Below are 17,459 nucleotides of genomic sequence, written 5' to 3' on the forward strand. Positions count from 1 at the left end.
GTACAAACTGGAAGCCTTTGTTATCACCTTTATTTCAACCTGAGCACTGTTTAAGGTGAAATTTCACCTAGTTTTCTGGCTGTTCTCAAATATTGGATGATAGAGCCCCACTGAGCCTACATTCTTACGTGCAAGTTTGCTGGCACGAATGCTTTGGGGCAGATTATTCCCCACCTTTTTTCCCTGAAATCATCTTTCCTTCTGGTTTTTGTGATACTGCTCTGTCTTCATCTTCCTCCCCCCTCTCCACCTGCCCTTTTTCATTGTTTTATACAAACCCTTTCTCCTATTGCCTTAAATGCCAGCTATCTTAGGGCTGTTTTAGATCCCTTTCCCTTTTTCCTATTCCACACACTCTTCCTGATAAACTTTTGAATCCCAGCTATATGCTGCCGTAGAGGAGAAAAGCCTTCCCCTTTTTCCCTGTTAGGTTCTTTGGCTGGTCTAATAATTAGATTGACATAAGACAGATTAACAAGAGAAAATCAAATTTAATTTTGTATGTCTGGGAGCCCATAAATATATGAAACTCAAAGAAATGACCAGAGCAGGCAACTTTTATACCTTTTAGGCAAGGAAGTAATAAAAATGTGAAGAATTGGCAAGACCTGGTGTAGCAAGTAACAAGGTTTGTTCAGACCAGCCTCTCAGCCCTAACTTCCCTCTCTCCGGTGTAAGAATGCCTTCTATCCTACCGGTACAGGGAGGGTACCTTTCACATGGGAGATTTATTTCTTCTTTTCAGGAGGACAAGGGAAGGTCAGAGTGTCCTTTTTTTTTGCATCGGCTGTTTCTTAAGTAACTTTAATTCACAATAATCAATTTGCCAAAGTGGCATATTCGGGGGTGGCATATTCTGCTGTCCTTCACGGCTTATGTCCGTGAGAGCTGTATGGCGCGCCGGGGACTTCAACCGCGCAGAACCACACACAGGATGGGAGGGTTCTGGCGTGGTATTTTTCTTTCTCCCTTTCATCCTTTAGCTGACCTAGACTGTTTTTATTTATAAAGTCATAATGCTCGTTTTGGAAACTTATGAAAACAGAGACAGTCATAAATAAGGAAAATAGAAATTGCCCAAATCCAGAAATAACCACAGTTGATATTTTGGTTTTTTAAAAGAGAATTCTACACCGTGCTGATTTCCAGCACTATTCCTCTCACCTGAAGTTCTTTTACTTCATAAACCCATTATCGTATTTATTTACTATTTTATTTCCTATCTTCTTTACTATGTGCTGTCCAACCCTCAGGTACCAGATAACAGCTAACACACAGGAGGTGCTAAGTCTTTGTTGAATAAGTGAGTCTCCACATATACAACAGAGTTGAGATCATACTTTATATACAGTTCTAGATTTTTCTTCATCTAGCATTATATTTCATCTTGTCATCGACTTAAGCATTCTTCTGTCATCTGGGGTGACAAGTGACTTCTTTTATGAATTAAGAGGATCCTCAAGGGTCATCAGCGGCCTCCCATTTACTACTTCACTGCAGATGAACACTACAGACCACCAGGCTTATTAGGGTAAATCAAGAGCAAGGCTTTGGGAATTAGGAACTTTACTGGCAGGGAGGTGCTGACACTTAGCATTCTCAACCCTTACATTACTTTGCTTCCCTTAGTAGAAAGAACTCTTAAGTTTGCTGTACCCAAGAAAGAAAGACAACCTCCCTGTTGAAATCTTCCAAGAGATGCTATGTATCCTTTAAACTCTTCCTGAAATAGTGGTGCATTGTCCTAGGGGAATGGAGGCAGGCTGAGATGAGATTTAAGGTCCAAAGAACCTGAGAATAGATGCTACCGTTTCTAAACTTCAATCCCCAGTGCGGAGAAAGTGGTCAGGTGGGAGGGTAGTGGCTGAGCTAAAGGTGAGCAGAAACCATAATGGGGTGGGAGGAGCAAGGACAGAGAGAGAGAGAAAGGACCTGGGCACTTTCTGAAAGGCGCCACTGAAAGAAAGGACCATGGGCACAGGAAACAGACCTGGGCTCCCATGCCCTTGCCCGGTCACCAAACGTGGAACTCTGAGTAAGATGCTTAGAACTTCAAACTTGCTCATCTTTAAAGAAAGCAATTACCCATAGATAATAGTGGTTATTATGAGGACTTTCAAGATGTCTGTGCCCAGAAACTCAAGGAACAGTACGGATGAAGAGCGCGGTATCACAGTATTTGAAAGTGGCTGCTAAAAGGAAATGGCCTCACTGGAACTAACAGGAGAGGCTTGGGGTTACTTTAAATGATAATGTCAAAAGAACTGATTTTATTCAATACTAGTAAACACAAAACATAAACATGTAACCAATACTGACACTGTAAATTACTAACTCTGAGCGGTCTCAAACTAACCGCTCTGAGGGTCCTTGGCACTATTTGAGTTGTGGAACTCTTCAGTGTTTGTTTCTATACCCTAACCTGTTCCCAGATTCACTCTCCCGGGGATAAAATGAAAATTAAAGGGAAGACAGAGTGATGACAAATTTTTTTAAAGAGATACCAAAGCATAAAGAGAGGCGAAGTGATGCTAGGAATCCAAATTAAAACTAGACCAGAATATTTACATATTTTATTAAATCTTTACAATCAGTAATTATAATCAAATACACAATTTATATACAAGGATTATATACATTTTGCCCAGACTTTTACATCACAGTACATAGTTTCCCTTAGAAATATTGTATACATTTATCACCAAACAATAAAATCCAACAACAGTAGTGTTACAGCACCTGTTAGTACAGACATCTTTTTCATAAATTACATCATAAGAAAATATACGGCTGTAAATTGGGCTTTTAAAAATGTCTTTTATAAAATCTGAACATACAATATTTCATTCACAGAATGTTTTTTTTCTCTATGTTCTGACTGAAGCCTTGTGCATAAAACGACCGGTTGGAATATTTACTAAATCAGCCCCCCCTCGCCTCCAAAATTATAAGCACTATTTGAATTATTTATGCTGAGCTTCCTTTATAATGAATCTGACATGGGGTTTGGTGAGGGAACAAATGCTGGTTTTACTGTAAAAAGGGCTATGATGGTAATTTGAATTTTTAAAAAATTCTCAAAAGAATAAGCATATTAGAAATTAAAACCAGAGAGTGCACAATTTTTAATTTTACTAATAACTGAAGAAAAAGGGAAAAGTATGATGTCAAAAAGTAATTTGTTCTTGAAACAACTGTTTGGAAGCCTATTAAAGGTTAAAAAGAAAAAAAAAAAACCTACCCAACAAAATTTCCCATCCTAAACATACCCAGTAAATTACAATTCTTTCATACCTAAAACTTCATGGGAAAATTATTGCAAATTAGGGTATATCATTTCAATAGACTTTTACAAGCAGAAAAAAAAACTATAGCTATTTTTAGTAGGTAAACAAGTTAAGTTTTAAAACTTGAAAATACCTGAATTAAACACTTGCTCTAATATCTAACTTTTCACTTTCAGATAAATTCCTTACTTGATTCCAGGTTTGTAAACATTGTATAAATCCTTCTTAGTCAAACAATTTTATGGCTGTGGTGATCATTTCAGCTCTATTTCTATGCAGTCAACATTTAACTGAGGTAGACCAGATGTTTCTAAAATTCAGGGTCTCATAGAATCCCCTGAATATTTAGGAAGTAAATAAAATGTCTATCAAAGGTATTTAAAAAACAAAACATAAAAAAAAAAAAACCCACCTAATGCTGTTGGAATTTTTTAATGAACTCAAAAACAACTTCATGGNCTGAGAGTTTTGAAGCTGAACATTACATCTTCTTAACTAGGGAAAAGTCAAATATGATTCTTTCTGGGTGTTAAGTATAATTTGTTACTTTTTTTTTTTTTTTTAAAGGATTCACTTTTCTAAAAAAAGGGAATTTGCTTCTAGGCATAAAAAAATGGCAACAACTCCNAAAAAATTCGTTGTTTTGCTAACTTAGAAAGTTGGATTTGGACAACGACAACTCTGAGCTACAAATACAAAATCAAATCAATGTATATAAGGCTTCTGTAATCAAAGTCTTAGAGGAACATCTGCTCCTTTTCTCCAAGCCCCAGTCCTACAAATCAAGGCAAGTCAAATAATTAAGCTTCAGCTATTTTGGCAGCTTTGCAATTAAGATGAACAAAGCACTACATGTATCCTTCCGTATATGGTAATGTATTATAGTTCTATCTTCTTACACCACAGTTCACATGCAGAAAGACTAAAATATCCACTTTAGTGTCAGGTTTAATTACGGGCCAATAAAGGTCTTATAATACTACTCTTCCCCATCCCTCCCCCTCCCCCAGAAAGTGACTTCTCTATTAGTTTTATTACTCATTGACCCAGTTACATTTAGCTGGAATTTCTGAAAGCAGCTATTCATCCCCTTACAAAAGAATATGCCTATGTGGGATCTAAGACATACTGTACATGAATATACATAACTAGAGTACAGCGCTGCTGGTAACAGCCCCGTATACGGTTTCGGTTCATTAGTACCTCAAAACTGTGTTTTAAGAAAAGATTATTAGGTCATGTCATGGTAAAGAGAAAGAAAATTAAGTCTCACAAATACTCCTTCAGAACTGACTTAGGGAAGTTTAAAACAAATAAAATGAATAAAACCATGATTTCTACTACAGGGCTGTCTCTAGGATATCAACAACAATTTTAAAAAACTTAAATGTGGCCAGCACCAGACTGCCACCAAAAAAAGAAAAGAAAAAGAAAAAAAAAAAAAGGAGAAAAATAAATTCTCACTGAGCTATATGGCTATACGTTAGTTGCTACTGTGTAAGTGTCCTTCACAGGTTACCGTAGACTAATTTCAAGTCCATATCAGAAGGAATATAAGTTAAAAACAAAACCGAAACAACTTAAAAACCATGATTCAACAGAAAATGTGACAGACTCCTTAGGTGCAACTTTAGAAACCATAGTTTCAAAGAAGAAAAATAGTAGTTTCCCTAGGGTTTTCAGATCACTACCACAGTTTTATTATGGCTCCCTAAGATAGAAAAATGGAACAGAATGTACTTAGCTACTGGCGATATGGCCCTGGCGGCTCAAATTGCATACTAAACATGGGATGGAGTAAGGCTGATGGCTAGAGGTAATCACCTCTAAGAGCGATGAACTGGAAAGGATTTATAATTTGCCCTACAAGGACAGAACTTTAAGTGCCATTTCAGGTTAGTCACAGCCATCCCAATGGAAGGCTCAATGGCAAGTTCATACCACAACATTAGTTTCTCCCTTGTTCCATTTTTCAAAAGTATTAAGTAACCAATTCCCACAATACAGTATATGACCTTTTCCCCTGGTCCCAATGATTAGCCTTTATGCGGAGAACTCACTGAGAAAGCACAATGGCTTCACCTTTGGTTTAAATGAAAAGGACATTGTTAAGAGAGAAAAAAATCTAGTCATCTTGATCATTTGTTACACAATGAAGCAAGTGAGAGTGAGGAGCAAAGGCTGCTGTCACCATGACGCATCTGCTCCACAGTCACTTAGGTCGCTCTGACTGCTTCTGTGGAGGCAGCAGAGCAGAATGCCCACAGTGCTCAGCTGTACTTTCCCCCAAAGAGCCTTTAACCCCAAAACCAAGAAAGCTGAGCTTCCTTTAATTAGAAAGCTATACAAATTCCTATTCTCCACTCCACTGTTAACCAAACTGGTTTCTCATCTATCTGACAAGACTGCAGAAATGTGGTTCCTAGGAATGCCCAGCCATCCTTTCCTGGCCTGAGGTGCGGCAGGGTGGCGTGATGCTGTCATGGGGGCAGGGTGGGGGGAGGGGGAGGGGCGTGAGTTTCCATTTTTGATGGGACGATTTTAAGCAAGGTCAATTCTAACACGGCATGCTCCAGACTCCTGTGTTAACGGTCTCAGTCAGAACGTGGTTGTTCATCACCATACTTAAAGACTCCCAGGAGAGAGCCTGCTTAGTATCAGGGTGTCTGTTAACCACAGTTTGCCTTTTCTTTTTAAATACCTACCACCAGATTCTTTAGTGAGTCATAGTTCATCTTTCTCCATCATTTCAAATGCTTCTATATCTTCATTCCAGTCTGCTAATATGGAGTCTATAGGCTGGACCTTTTTACCCCAGCTAACATTAGGATTGGAGTCTTCCTCAGTTTCTGATTGTTCTTGAAGCTGGTTATCTAAATCTGTACATTCACCATCAAGACTCATAGTCTCATGGTTTTCCATGGGGTCGGGAATCTGTTCAGAAGGAGAGACACTTGCAGCATTGTCCGTATCTGCTGGAGGTAATGATTCTGGTTGCGAGTTTAGAGAACTTTCCTCAGGAGACTCTTGATCAACCAAATCAACCTCCTGAGAAGTTGGTGCAATCTGTTCGGCACTCTGATTCTGAGAATCGTTTTCAGAGGATGGTGGTTCTTCATTTTCCATTTCAGGATCTGTATATGAAAGAAACAAGCTTCATGCTTTCCCACTCAAAATATTACCTACCACACTTTTAAGAGCACACTGGTTGTTGCAATAAAATGAAGAAATAAAAAAGAAAAGCATGTCAATGCAGAGCAGTGAACATTAACATTGGAGAGTACAAGACTGCCTTATAATCATGTCATCACATGTTTTCTATATAGCCATTCTGCAAAATGTGACATTACAAAATAAATGTTCTTCCAAACTGAAAGGAATGACTCTAGTAACTGATAAGCCTTCAATGGGAATTAGTAAAGGCCAAGGAATACACTAAACAATAATATTATTAACGTGCACATAGATTTGCATTGTATGTCTAAAATTTATTAAATATCTAAATTCACGGGGGTGCCTGGGTGGCTCAGTCGGTTAAGCGTCCGCCATCAGCTCAGGTCATGATCTCACGGTTCATGAGTTCGAGCCCCCCGTTGGGCTCTGTGCTGACAGCTAGCTCAGAGCCTGAAGCCTGTTTCGGATTCTGTGTCTCCCTCTCTCTCTGACCCTCCCCTGCTCATGTTCTCTCTCTCTCAATCTCTCAGAAATAAAATATTAAAAAAAGAAAAATTTTAAAAATAAAAATTCAGGAAAACTTGCACATGATAACATATGAAATAACTTTTAAACAGCACTTATCATCACTATGTTTTAAGATATTCTTTTGAAAAGTGAAATTCTATGCAGTAAGCCATGAAAATGCCAATAAGACAAATTTCTGGATGATTTGAGGGTATTAATGTGGTTTAAAAATATATTTTCAAAAAGACAAGAACTGAGATTATTTACAAAACTTGTATTTCATTATTGTAGGTCCACGAATCCATTAAAAATCCACTGGAAGGCTAAATAGTAGGTTGAACCTCTTGTAATGAACATACAATGAAGCCACTAGCAGCATTCTATGTGGGGCTCCTACAAGAAAGTGCTTCACCAGCACTGACGGCCCATGCTGCCTCATCCTCAGTCTCTGTGCTCAGCCAGCAAGCAAGTCCTGAGGATCCTCTGTGGGGCAGGCACTGTGCAGGTGCTGGGGGGGAACCTGAGGCAAAAACAGATACCAGATCTGCCCTTACGGATCTTTTAGTCCAGTTGGGGAAAACATTTCCAAATAATCACACAAAATAAATGGAAAACCCTACCTGTGACATGTTTTGTGTTGCTAGGAAAGCTTACAGGGAATAGGAAAGAACAGGAAGAGTTGAGGCTTTCCTTGAGCCTTTCCAGTTTCCTTGAAACTGACACTTGAGCTCAGATTTAAAAGTAGATCTCCTCAGTCAAAGAAGGAAGGCTTCTTTCATAAAACCAGAAAAGCTAAAAGAAATACAGGTATGCAGGAAGGTATACACTGGTGTGTTTATGTGCACTCTGATTAATAAGTAGGATTACCTGACTAGGGAAATTTAAGTTCTTGGGGTGCGGGCGGGAGGTGGGTAGGCTGGGGAAGTCTCCACATTCTCTCCTAGGCTGTGGAAAAGATACACTTGAATTTGACAATTAGGAAAACTATGGTGGGGACCAAAGAAGAGAAAGCGGAAATTGGTTGCTTAGTGCTTATTTACACTAGGCTACCCTAAGTTCAAGGGAAAACAAAAAGAAAACCTTCAAGTTTTTGTCTAGAATTGTATTAATCTAGTTTTGGAAGGATAGGAAAGGGCATAGCGTGGTCTCGTCTAGTAATAAAAATTGTGCTTTGGCAAAAAGTACCCTAGGAATACATATTATGTAAAATTATTTTGGAAATCTAGCTAACACAAAAGGATAAGAGTCAGTGTAAATACAGGAAAAGATGAAATTGTATTTTTAACTGTGTTGTATGCTTAGACTCAAAGCAACTCTTAATTTTAAAAAACACCATTAAAAAAGAACTTGATAAGTAGGGTAAAAATAAGATACATAGGCAAATAACCTCTCTATGGTAACAACTGCTTAGAAATAAATTAAGTACCATTTTCACAAAAGTAAAAACCTATAAAACTTACTATGAAAGGAACAAGACCATATTACTTAATACTATAAAATCTCAATGAAAACATAAGACAAGATCTAATTATATTTGCAGCTAAGTGTATGCTCCTGCCTTAATATTTAACAAAAACTTCCTACTTCAAGGTAAAGCATGCAGCTTCTTTTTGTTTTCTTCTGGGATCAGATAGAACTATTTAAAAGTTCTTATGGAAGAATGTACATCAATGAGAAGTGAAGAAATGTTAAAAAGAACGAGTGAGAGGAGAGCTGCCTTATCAGATATCAAAATGCACTCAAAACAGCAAACTTGTACTATTGGCATAGGAGTAAACAAACAGATCAGTGGGAAAGAAGTGCAGGTCTGGAAACACATGAAATCTATGAGAAGAACTGATATATAGCAAAGACGCAGCAATCAGGACAGTAAAATGGCAGATGGAGAAATAGAAAAACGAAGGAAGGAGTTCGTGTCTGCCACACTGCTACATACGTTTATTCTAAGGTGCCTGACGGCACCGGCATGGAGTATCAGAGTCCTAAGAGTATTAGCAACTATGTGATAAAATTCAGGAATAGTAGAGGAGAAAAACAGGAAACAAAAAAAAGAATGAAGAAAATCTCAAGATACAAAGACAAGAAAATTATTAGGTTTTCATGATAAAAGGACAAGGAAGCCTTGGCAAAGACTGGATGTTCTTCAATCATTCCTTCGTCTGGACAACCAGCATTTGCTGAAACAAGAATACAGAGATGAGAGCAGGTAAAGAAGTACAATGGGGTAGGAGTGTCAAAGCAGAACTACGTTAAAAAGACACCTTTAAATTTTACCTGTGAGAATAAGAGAAAATTCCATAAAGAAGGTGGGACTTAAACTGGGTATGCAAGATGGATAAATGCCCTCAAAGAGGAAATGGGCCATGAGAGTGGGGACATGGATTGATGAGCATTTCCAGAAAGAGGGAAGAGATGTCCAAATGCAAAAATGCACGAGAAAGCAGGCCAGGCTGTAGAAGGAGGGCAGGTATCAATTCTGCCTAATAGAATGTTTCAGATGCTCCTCTCCAGGCAAAGAGGCATTCTGCATACATATTTTTTTTTCCCCTCAGAAGCAAATCCTTCCCAATAGCAACCCAAATTCTACAGTTCAAATTTAGGGCAGATTAGCCCCAATCAAGTTCAGTGGGAAATAATCTTAGGAAAAGTAACACTGCCAGACTTAAGCCTGGAGCAGTTCAAACCATGGCACCTTTCTTCTCTTTCCCCCACTTGCTGTCTGGCTCTTTATCAGCAGACATGAATACAGGAGCAGCCCTGAAAACATCCGTCTACAGCTCTTAAGGCACCATAGGCCTACACTGTAAACTGCAAGCATGATGATGTATTGAACCTTTAAAACTCTCATTCTTTGCCCCCTTGAAAACACTGAGAAAAGGAAATGGATTCTTAATTATAAACTATTTGAACTTTTGACCTAAATGGAAGAGCACAGTGTATTTTGTTTGCGAACACGGGGTGGGACTTACCAAGTACCTTTATGAACTCTCAGAATTTGGGAAGGTGGGGCACACACAAGAGACCTAATATTAAAACGTCTGTGGATTACTTAACTTTTAGACATATGACTGCTTTGACCTGAGGAAGCAACACTTCCACCTGATAAATTACAAAAGCTTTACTTCTGAAGAACATGCAGTAAGATACCTGAACATTTCTGCTTGTAGACAGGACTGCTGCAGATATTAACGGCTGGGGCTTCTCCGAATAAGAAGGTAACAGTGGGAATGGGGGCTTGTTCTAGGGCTTCTATTTTCTGTATTAACATGTGGGAAGAACTGCTCAATCCAAACTGCGTGACTTTATAAAGGAAGTATGGATTTGTGCAATGAGATTTTTAAAGGGCTATCTGGAGGACATTTTACTGTTTAGATTTTAAGGATGCTAATTGTTTGGGGTACTTATACAATCCTACCTGGTACCCTTGATGGTACAATATGGCTCAGACAAAGCTGGAGATTAAAAAAAAAAACAAAAAACAAAAAGGGGGCCTTTTTAGTGCTATTCGGTGCTTCTCAAAGCGTGGCTGAGTGGGATTACCTGGGATGCTTGTTTAAAATGTCAGATTCTGGTCCCCTGCCTTCAGAGAGTCTGATTCAATATTCTGGAGTAAGACTCCCGAATCTACACTTGTAACAAGTACATCAGCTGATTGTGATGCAGAAGGAAAACACTGACACATGAAGTAATGGCACAGGACAAATTAATGACAACCACGACAAACGTTAACTTCTTAGGATATTTTCCTTAGTATTCTGAATGAAGTAGTTGATTTACTAAAACTGTTACTGATTTTTTTGTTACAAAATTGGTAATTTTGTTTCATTGATTTAGTAAATATAGTTGTACAGTTCTTGAAAGACCTACACAAAAAAGAGAATTTTGCAAGACTTTGTGTCAAAAGATTACTCAGAATCACAGTTCAACAAATTTAGAGACCAGCAAAACTTGAAAATACATATAATTTAAGTCAAGGCTTTTTACTGCAAGGTCTTTAAAAGAATACCGTTCAGATAATATCTTTTGTTCAGTAATCCACCCCCGCCTTATTCACAGCTTCCCTTTCTGAGGTTTTGGTTATTTGCAGACAACCCTGGTCAGGAAGAAGATGATCCTCCTTCCCCTGACACAGCATCAGAAGGTCAAGAGCAGCCTAATGCTGTCCCAACGCCTGCGTCATTCACCTCATTCATCTCATCACGTAGGAATTTATCATGTCACATCACCACGAGGAGGAGGAGGAGGAGTGTAGCAAAATAAGATAATTGGAGAAAGACCACATTCCCCTAAGTCTCATTACAGTATATTGTTATAACTGTTCTAGTTTATTATTAGTTATTATTATTAACCTTTTATTGTGTCTACTTTATAAATTAAACTTTATTACAGGTATGTATGCATAGGAAAACATGGCATATATCCAGATCAGTATGCTATCCAGTTTCAGGCAGCCACTGGGGGGGCGGGGGGGGAAGGTCTTGGAACATATGCCCCACGGAGGAGGGGCCACTGCCTGTAGTAGAATCTATCTTTTCTCACATTCTTTCTCTAGTATGGGAAGCACATGCTTTACTATGATCTCGTAGTCCTAATTCTACGCATCCCTACACACATACAAACTTCTAAAACAAGTCAATATTTTAAATACTTTATATTGTATTCAAATAAAAGTGATCAAAAGTAATACATGCCAAAACAACGGTATCTTTGTTAGACTGACTCTTGCATGGACACGGACTAGTGAGTTCATCTATCATATGGATATATAATTCATAGGATCTGTTATGAGAGGATTGAAAAAGAATTATTGTGGGACAGCTGACTAGATATGAAAGTAATCTAATTACATTAAACCAGATATTATCATGGTATCCACTGAAACACAATTACATATACATATATATATTTGCATATGCGTGTGTGTGGATATATACACGTACACACATACATATATATCATTTAAGGCTTAATAATGCAAGATACTTACTACTATTAATAATGTAGCTTGGAATCATTTTACCTTTTAATATTGCTGCTGAAATTCCAATGGTAGCACAAAATAGGGGGGGAGAAAAGCAAAGGCATTAAAGAGTTATATGGAATAATAATTTGCCTGTGTTTGATGTGCATAAATGCATAGATGTAGGTAAGATCTGAGTTGAGCAAAACGACTTGGGAAAAAAAACCACAAACACAGGAGGATTTAAGATTAGAAATCCTTTCTATTCTGTTGTTTCCAACTATACATCCTTATGTACATACGTCCCACTCCATTGCTCTTAAATAGCTGACACGTGAAAGGTTCTCAAAGAAGAATAAAGCACTATAAGAAGACAAGACAAAACACTGACTTGGCTAGCACTAGATTACTGCTAACCTTTTTTGTTTTTTCACTGTTTCATTTGGAAGTTACACTGAATTGAATCAGTTCCCTACATATCTATGAAACAAACATCCCACAGGACTCAACAACCTGCACCAATCACACAAGTTTTAGGCGTCTGCAGGTAATAGGGGAAGTAGAGTTCGCCCCCAGGCGCCTCCAGTAGGCCAGGGGGCGCTGCGCCCATCAGCAGGATGGGAGTCTGCATCTGCCGGTTCACTCTCCCTCATTTCTCCACTATCCCTGGTAATACCAGTAAGACCTGCCATTTATAAAATAATTCGGGTTTCAAATAGCTTTCAAATAACTAACAAACATTCTGGCCCAGAGAGGACTACATATTATCATGAATTAAGGCATGTTCTTCAGACATCAGCCACTTGTAACTCTTATAACTTATAAATCCCTTTGTGATAAACTTACACCTCAGCGGATAGAAGTTGCTATATTTGTCCTGCCTTCAACAAGACAGTGGTCATTTGATTATCGGTGGCCTGCTGAGACCCGACTACTACTATATTGTATATAATACCACTCAATACCATCTCATTTTATTCCTTGTAAAAGAAATGTAATCTAGTATTAGCAGAACTGAATGGTGAACATGTGTGGCTACGTAAATGGACTCTCCTGATACATCCCCCTGTATTTTTATCACTGCGCAGGGCCATAGCAAAAGTGATAAATTACGTATAAAAATCATAATTCTAAAAGCATCCTAAGTCAGCAAACAGAGCAAAATAAATGTCTTGCAACTCTTACTTCCAAAAGAAAAGTATTATTTTGAAACCATCTTCTATTTTATTTATTTTACCAGTGCCTCCAAAATAACTTTCTATAACTCATTTTTGTTATCAAACTAGTAAAGCCAATGCTCAGTGGCATCCAACACAAGGAATTTTTACCCTCACCTCTATCTTTTGCTTTGTCCGAAAGGAGCACTTCCACCTCCTCATACTCCCGGATGGCATCCAGGATGATACTTCCTTCTTTACTGAATAAGAAGAGCATGGGAATCTTGATGTCATCCGTGTCCTTCCCATCACCCGCCATCTGGAACAGAGGGGCGGTATCGCTGCTGCTCCCCTCATTGTCATCTGGCAGAGAATGAATACAGCAAACATAAAAACATGTGTCCACTAAAAATATCTACGGACACAACTTTACTGTGTTTTACCCATTGGCAGCATTTATTTTATGCATTGAGAATCATAAAAATGAACATATACTTTTGGGGCTCACTAATTCCACTCCTAGAAACTTATCCTGAGGAAAGAACTCAAAAGAAGCAAAATGATTTAGTCCCAAAGTAGTTTACTGGAGCGCTATTTATAATTGTGAACAACTGTGAACTATTATAAGTAAGTTATAATTAACTACTTGATGGGACACACAGAAAAACAGGATATTATTATCACATGAAAAAAGAACAGAAAATTCTATGATTATGACCAAAACCTCCCATGTGCTTATGAAAAAGCCTGGCAATAGAAACACTTGAAGACTTGGATTACAATGCTAGAACTATGAATGAAATTTTATTGTTGCTTAAGATTTCCTTTAATGGCATTTCCCAAACTACCGCTTGATAGTTCTTTTTTATATACTGCTCACAAAGAAGAATTCTGACAGTGGTTTTCGCTCTGTAGGTTGAGGTGAACTCCACAGTTTGTGTACACTGGTCAGCTAACTGCAGTAGGACCGCTCAGCACTGCTTGACCGGTGGGGCCAGTCACGTCCACTGCTAACTACACATGCCAGATGACGAACCTCCCCGTCCCTTCCCAGAGAGCTTGCTCTGAGGACCCACCTCCTTAGCCCTAACTGACCGGACAAGCATGACCACCTGACTCGGTATCTCTGGAGGCCCTCATGGCACACAGAACGACGGTTCCGGTTGGCAGTGGGTGGTGATCTAGTAAAGTGACTCCTGGCTGAGGCTGCAATTTTACAATGACTTTTTGTAACTAATGGGCAGAGAAGGAGCAGGCTGGTGGGAAGCTGGAGAATGAAGCAGAAATGCAAAGAGATGCAGAGAAGAGAGTCGAGGAAGACCCAAAGATAAGAGACAGACCGATGTGAAAAATGCGACTTAAAAAACATCATGGTTCCCGATGATTTTTGCTCAGTTGAATTTCTTACTTTTGTGTTCCATTAAAATAATCCAGTTCCATGTAGTAAACAAACCTCCCATCTTAAACCAGCTTAAATCAATTATTGTCTCTCGAAGCCAAATGATTATTCTAAGATAATTTTTACTTCAAGTACTTGCAATAAAAAACAACTAAGTCCTAATTTGCTCATTTATTTACAATTAAAACTAGAATAACCAAACAAAATACTTCATCAGAAACAAAGAAACATAGGGAAATGAAATGAAAGTTCCCTTTTAAAAATTAAATTTTCTGAGAATAAGGATCATTGCCTCTTGTTTACCCACAGAACTCGGTAGAGGATTCTGCTACTAATAGCTACTAAAGAAAACATCTGACTTGACAAACCTTGCAGAGTAGAGAATACCACAAGAGTCACACTTTATAGGGAAAATGGAAACTACTCATGTTCCAGGCTTTACTTTTTATATTTTTAAAGTCTTGGTGAAGAGGTGTTCAAAATGATAGTGACGACATGCTATTAAATTCTTCAATAAAAGAAATCTGTGTGGAAAATAACTAAGGATAAAGAGATGATGTAAGTCGAGCATCAGTAACCTTTTTCTGTAGTTGGCCAGACAATGAATGTTTTCGACTATGCCATTCTCTGCTCCATTACTGTGGCTCAAAAGTAGGCATAGACAGGGGCGCCTGGGTGGCTCAGTCAGTTAACTGTCCGACTTCAGCTCAGGTCATGATCTCGTGGTTCATGAGTTCCAGCCCTGCGCTGGGCTCTGTGCTGACAGCTCAGAGCCTGGAACCTGCTTCAGGTTCTGTGTCTCCCTCTCTCTTTTCCCCTCCCTGGCTTGTGCTCTGTCTCTCTCTCTCTCTCCCTCAAAAATAAATTTAAAAACATTAAAAAAATTTTTTAAAGTAGACACAGACAACATTAAACAAATTGTCATGGCTGTGTTTCAATAAAACTTTTATTTACAAAAACAGGCAGTGAGCTGGACTTGGCCTACTGGTTGCAGTTTGCCAACTGTAGTTTGCTTAAGTTATTAAGCAGCATTTCTCCTAATACTCAACTAATGAAATTTATGCATTCACTAAATCAACATGGGAGTGCACGTATAAGATGAGCAAAAGGAACAGTAAATAATTATTTTCATTGAAATAAATCCTAATATTTTATTTTAAATGTCTTAAATTATTTTCATTGATGTAAATCTTAATAATTTTTTAATGTTTTATTTACTTGAGAGAGAGAGAGAGAGAGACAGACAGACAGTGAGAGACAGTGCAAGTGGCGAAGGGGCACAGAGAGAATCCCAAGCAGGCTCCACACCAGCAGTGCAAAGCCTGACGTGAGGCCTGAACCCACAAACCATGAGATCATGACCTGAGCTGAAACTAAGAGTCAGATGTTTAATTGACTGAGCCACCCAGGCACCTCTAAATCCTAATATTTTATTTTAAATGTCTTAATTTTTATTTATCTTGAATTCAAAAAGGAAATCTATTCTAATAAGAAAGAAAAAAATTCAAAAATAGATTTCCCCTATGAGAGAAAACTAAAACAACTTAACTTCATAATTAGGATGTGACCTCAGGTCTTCTAGTTCCAAATATAAACTATTTACTTAAAGCATAGAAAAATGTATATTTTCCCTGTCAGCCATGGACTGCTTGTTTTAAGCGATTTTCTATGAAAAATAAAAGAGCAGAACACACTGGCTGAAATACAGAGGTAAAATAACTTGAGTTTGTAACTTCAGTGGAAAAAGACCCAAGAAAATAAAAACTTGCTAGCAATTCGTACTTATACCTATGATATGTAAGCCCTTATGCTAAGAAATTTTATATCTATTATCTTCAAACCTTATAACCACCTACAAGATATTTACTACCATTTTCACTGGAGCTTAAAAAAAACATTCTGTTGACTAAACCAATTAACTAGAGCTAGGCCAAGGTTACACCATGATTTTGTGGCAGAGCCAGGAATTGCACCCCCAAGTATTTGACTCCAAAGCCTGCATCTTGGTGGAGGAAAGGGTATTTTTAATGGCTCCCCACTGGAGGTGACAGGGTGCAATTCTCACCTTTAAGGGGCTTTAGATCTCAAAGCACATTTTTCATCCATAGTGTTGGGTGCTTTGGGGTACCTCACCTTCATATCAGTCCCCAAGTACTTTCACTGGCATTAACATACAGAAACCTAAATCTAGACTTTCAAAAAAGATACAAGATACACAGAAATTACTGAAAGTATCACTGGATTACCCATCCATTACACTGTCTAGTGAAGTAAAAATGATATGATGAACTCCAATAAAATTTTGAAAAATACAAGGAAAAATCCTAAAAATGATCTCCTCCTAGTCAACACAACGGCACAGAGGATTACTCACCAATAACAATGCCACCAATGGCACCAGCATTCTGAATGTTGCGTGCCTTTTCTGCAAACATGCACTGTCCTCTTTGTATCAAAGCGATTTTTCCCATCACTGCCTCAGGGTTAGTAAGCTCTGAACAACCATTGTATGGTTTACTGCTTGCAACAAATCCTCTCGTCTGTCAGAAATAAAAGTAACTTAAATATTCTTTTATCTTCTCAAATCACTACCTAGTCAATAAAATTCAGTGTGTAGGGCTTTAAATAAGCCTTATTTCGTTTCCAATGATAACATATCCAATATATAAATTTTTGTTTTGAACATTTTGGATATCATAGTACCCAGCCGACATTTTACTATGCTCTGCAGTTTACAAAACATTTTTACATAAATTACTAAATCTGATCTTGATAACAACTCTAAGAAAAAGAATACAGATAATATTTCCATTTTACACATGGGGAAACTGAGACTCCGGTTACCTAATATGCTCAAAGACACAATGTTAATGAGCAGCGAAGTTGGAATCTGTGGGCAGTTTCACTATGGACCCATACCCACAACTAAAAGAGCGGTGACCATTTTTAAATCATTACTGGGAGCCAGAACAAAT

General features: G+C 38.1%; 1 protein-coding gene and 1 long non-coding RNA gene across 3 annotated transcripts in view; one reads left to right on the plus strand and one right to left on the minus strand.

Moving 5' to 3' along the window:
* LOC144230898 (uncharacterized) overlaps positions 1-17,459 on the plus strand; it is a 43,004-nt gene that overhangs the window by 20,161 nt on the left and 5,384 nt on the right. Inside the window, exon 4 of the long non-coding RNA XR_013334920.1 lies at positions 10,029-10,183. This is a non-coding gene — a long non-coding RNA (uncharacterized LOC144230898). The remainder of the gene's footprint in view (positions 1-10,028; positions 10,184-17,459) is intronic.
* EDEM3 (ER degradation enhancing alpha-mannosidase like protein 3) overlaps positions 3,920-17,459 on the minus strand; it is a 66,749-nt gene continuing 53,209 nt past the window's right edge. For both annotated transcript variants that reach the window (XM_077763263.1, XM_077763262.1), the window contains exons 18-20: positions 16,859-17,024; positions 13,263-13,448; positions 3,920-6,421 (exon numbers count right to left, since the gene is read on the minus strand). In XM_077763263.1, the coding sequence (XP_077619389.1) occupies positions 6,012-6,421; positions 13,263-13,448; positions 16,859-17,024 (762 nt within the window). In that variant the 3' untranslated portion in view covers positions 3,920-6,011. The remainder of the gene's footprint in view (positions 6,422-13,262; positions 13,449-16,858; positions 17,025-17,459) is intronic.

Source organism: Crocuta crocuta, unplaced genomic scaffold, assembly GCF_008692635.1.
Source record: "Crocuta crocuta isolate KB4526 unplaced genomic scaffold, BGI_CrCroc_1.0 scaffold3, whole genome shotgun sequence".
NCBI classification, from domain to species: domain Eukaryota; kingdom Metazoa; phylum Chordata; class Mammalia; order Carnivora; family Hyaenidae; genus Crocuta; species Crocuta crocuta.